The sequence below is a fragment of the Martes martes genome (assembly GCF_963455335.1).
Source record: "Martes martes genome assembly, chromosome: 10".
Taxonomy (NCBI): domain Eukaryota; kingdom Metazoa; phylum Chordata; class Mammalia; order Carnivora; family Mustelidae; genus Martes; species Martes martes.
This window is the reverse complement of record NC_137898.1, coordinates 17414647-17418772: the sequence shown is the minus strand read 5'-3', so window position 1 is coordinate 17418772 and position 4126 is coordinate 17414647. Positions and strand designations below refer to the sequence as shown.

General features: G+C 35.2%; 1 protein-coding gene across 1 annotated transcript; it reads left to right on the top strand.

The window, feature by feature from the left end:
- Positions 1–2772: 2772 nt before the first annotated feature.
- LOC308350271 (olfactory receptor 4A47-like) lies at positions 2773–3702 on the top strand (the record flags this gene model as incomplete). The annotated part of the gene is made up of 1 exon (XM_080815408.1): positions 2773–3702. One exon carries the CDS (start codon positions 2773–2775, stop codon positions 3700–3702), a length of 930 nt encoding a protein of 309 aa, XP_080671534.1.
- Between the last annotated feature and the right edge of the window lie 424 nt (positions 3703–4126).

Genomic DNA, 4126 nt, shown 5'->3' with positions numbered 1-4126 from the left:
TCACAATCAGGAATAAGATGAGAATGCCCACTCTCACCCCTCCTTCTCCTAAAAGCTTTGGAAAAAAAAATCCCCGTGATATTTTTAGCAATTTCTACATACAGATCAGGCCATCAGTGAAGTGAGATCATTTTACTTACTTACTTAAATTTTACTTAAAATTACTAGCTGTGACAGTGTTTCTGATGGTAGCAACTACCTCACTTTAATCATCATCTTTGAAGAAAGGCCTTCACTGGTCATCTTCTTCCTAGTAGAATTCTCCCTGAATACCTTGTTTGCCTTATTATTAGCACTGAAAAGATTATGATTCGTATGCTGAATTGTACCTTTATTTATTGTCTGATTCAATTATGAGAATATAAGGTCCTTGGAGGAAGGAACTTTTGCATAATGTTTGCCTATTTCATTAATTGCTGTGTCCTCACACATAGCAGGGTTCTTGGCAGTAAATAAGTGTTCCAAGCGTAAAATTTATAATTTTAAAATAAAAAAAGGGTAATTATTATGTGTAAATCAGTGAATAAGTATCCAGAACATCTAACCACACTGCAAGGTAACATAAATTGACTATTAAGTAGAAGGAAGGAAAAACTTGCTATGACAAGTGGGGAAACACATGATAAATTAATCTTCCTTAACACAACATGGCAGGGCTAAAATCTTATTCTTGACTGGTTGTAGTTTTACAATGGTTCTCATGGTATATTTCTTTTTATGTAACATCTTGCTGACCCTAACTATGTGATTTGACCTAATACCTTCTTCCTATAGATATTTTTAAAGTTTTTGTGGAAATTCCCAGCGAATTTAATTAAGCAAGAATTAGTCTTGGACACTTCCCAATTCTAGAACTTAATGAGGAGTTTGGTTAGAAGGCATAAAATGTTCAGTGATCTTTGCTTGTGTTGGGAAGAAGATACTATGCTCCTAAAACTGATATATATATATATATATATATATATATATATATATATATATATATATATATATTTAGGGGGCTTCTGTTAGGCTTACAGCATTTTCTAAAGAAAAGCACAAGAATGTCTCATAAAATATCAAGTCAGCTAATCTGAGCAAACTGACAGGACAGAATGAAGTTGGCTAATGAGTTGAATGGTATTTTTCTATTTAGACATTAGTAGGAAAGAAGTTACTTGAGAAAAGTCTTCTTCGGAAATGTCTGGTTGCTATTTCCTTATGTAAGGATAGGAATTCCTTGTCTTTTTGATGAATTCTCCTAATTTGCTAAATTTTTTATTTCTGTGTGGACCCTGGACATCCTAGGAAGTAATTTACAGTACAAATAAAAGTAATTTTATGAATAACCAGAAGACTCCACAGAGAGAACGGACAGGCAATTGAGTGAAATAAAATATGTCCTCAAGTAATAATGCAGCTTTTTATCCTCTCTTGTCAGACTGGATGATAGAAGAATTCCAGGTTCCTGTGAATGAGTAAAAAGTGTTCCTTCAGATTGTGGACTTTCCTTCCTAAGGTAAGAATAACAGTAAATAGTGGAAACCAGGCTTTGCAATTGTGTGAGTATCTTTATTATGTAAAAGATTACTTTAGATAAAGCAAACTTGGATTGCAATTCTAGCTTTATCACTTAAAAATGAATGACTTTGGAAAAATTAACTAGATGTTCTGAGCCTCCGTTTTTCAACTATGAAATGAGGATTATAGTTTCTGTTACTGTAATAAAAATGTGATTCCTTAAGTTGTGAGCCTGTGAATGGAATCCCCTGTAGTTGTTGTGAGCAGTGGGATGATCAGATCAGAATCAGATTTAAAAAGGATCACTTGGACTGCATCAGGGCCACAAATTGATGGAAACCAGAATGAAAGAGAAGGGATGTTGCGGGAGGCTAGTGCAGTGGACAGGAAGTGGTGCAGGGAGGGGAATGATCAAGTTAGTGATCTATATTAGAGGGAGTTAATAATATTTATTAAAGGTATCAGTAAGCTATAGAAGAGCAAGAATGGCATGAAGGACATGGTGATATTTCTTGTCTGAGCAATGATATGGAAGGTGGTACTATTTAATTAGATGGGAAACCTCTTTCTTGATGAAAATTAAAAATTTAGTTTCAAAAGTACTGAATTAATATCCAATTGGAAAAGTTCACAGTTGGAGATGATATATATATAAAGTTTAAAAAATAAGGGAGAGACACAACATGGGAGTGCTTTTCCATTTATTGGTCAGGAAAAGAGGGCATATCCAATCAAAGATCCTATGAAAGAAGTCTCAGGGAAGATGCAATCCAGGGACACAACCTTCCATTCCTTGTTTGATCCACTCACTTCAAGTATGTCAATTACCTTAAAGGGCCTCAAGTATTTAACTTTTATGATTTTATAAACTGTGCACCTTTGCATGGAAATCCCTTTCCTTCTTTTCTTGTCCTTTCAATTTCCTTTGCAACTCAGTTAAAGCTTTCCTCTGGGAGGAAGGCTTTCCTCTGGAAAGCTTTCTCTGACTGCTGTTTGCTTGTGACCTTCACACTGTGCAACTATTTTTATAGTATCACTTATTACATTGGTGATTATTACGTATGTTATCACTGAGTGTTGGAAACCATGGCTTATTCAACTTGGAAATCACAATGTCTGTGACACATGTGACATAAACAGGTACTCCTGCCACAAACTTTTCATTGAATGAGTCAATAAAAAAATAATCTTATAATGCATTTAAAAGTTTCCCCCCTTCTTTTGTAGATCACTTGCTTCTAAAATGAGAAGTCAGTTCCTAATGCAGAGTAGATGGCACCAAATAGCAGTGTAACTTACTTTGTCCTCTTGGGCCTCACCCAGGATCCAAAGGAACAGAAGATCCTTTTTGTTATTTTCTTGCTCTTCTACATTTTGACTGTGGTGGGAAACCTGCTCATTGTGGTGACTGTAACTGTCAGTAAGTCCCTGGACTCACCTATGTACTTTTTTCTTGCTAGCTTATCATTTATGGATGTCATTTATTCATCTTCTATTTCTCCCAGATTGATTTCAGACTTGTTGTTTGCAGAAAATACCATATCCTTCCAATCTTGTATGACTCAGCTATTAACAGGACACTTTTTTGGTGGCTCAGAGGTCTTTCTTCTGTTGGTGATGGCCTATGACCGCTATGTGGCCATCTGCAAGCCCTTGCATTACTTGGTGATCATGAGGCAGTGGGTGTGTGTTGTGCTGCTGGTAGTGTCCTGGGTGGGAGGTTTTTTGCATTCAATAACTCAAGTTATCACTATTTATAGGCTCCCATTTTGTGGTCCCAATGTCATGGATCATTTTTTGTGTGACATGTACCCCTTATTGAAACTGGTCTGTACTGACACGTATGTCATTGGCCTTTTAGTGTTAGCCAATGGAGGACTGATCTGCAGTATTGTGTTTGTGCTCTTGCTCATATCTTATGGTGTCATCTTGAACTCTCTAAAACACCTTAGCCCAGAAAGGAGATGGAAAGCCCTCCAGACCTGTGGTTCCCACATCACTGTGGTGGTCTTCTTCTTTGTTCCATGTATTTTCATGTATGTAAGACCTGCTAAGACCTTCCCCATTGACAAATCATTGAGTGTGTTTTATACAGTCATAACCCCCATGCTGAACCCACTGATTTACACTCTGAGAAATTCTGAGATGACAAATGCTATGAAAAAGCTCTGGAGAAGAAATATCGTGTCTTTTAGTCGATAAGTGTATTATCCAACATGAAGAGAATTATTTTACATTGGATCCCATTTTCTAAATATGCAGAAGTTTTCTTAAAATGATCCAGAGTCTCTTTGTTTCAAATTAATTAAGTTAATTAAAGAATGAACAGGATGATTGTGCTATAATAACATTTCCCTTCTTGCTAGAATGAAAGGTCTACAGTATCTTGTTGATCACTTTATTTAGAAAGGTGTAATGCTTTTATCTCAAGAAGTTAATAATGGGTATCGAATTAGTGGGGAAATTTTTATATGATTACAATAATTTTTAATTAAGTTATGTTTTAAATTTTGTTTTCTGAGATGTGTATTATTTTTCATTAGATTCTTGTCATTTAAGGTAATCTTTTTATTATACCCTTTATATTATTTAATGATGTATAGACTGTCTTGTATATTAAATTTCT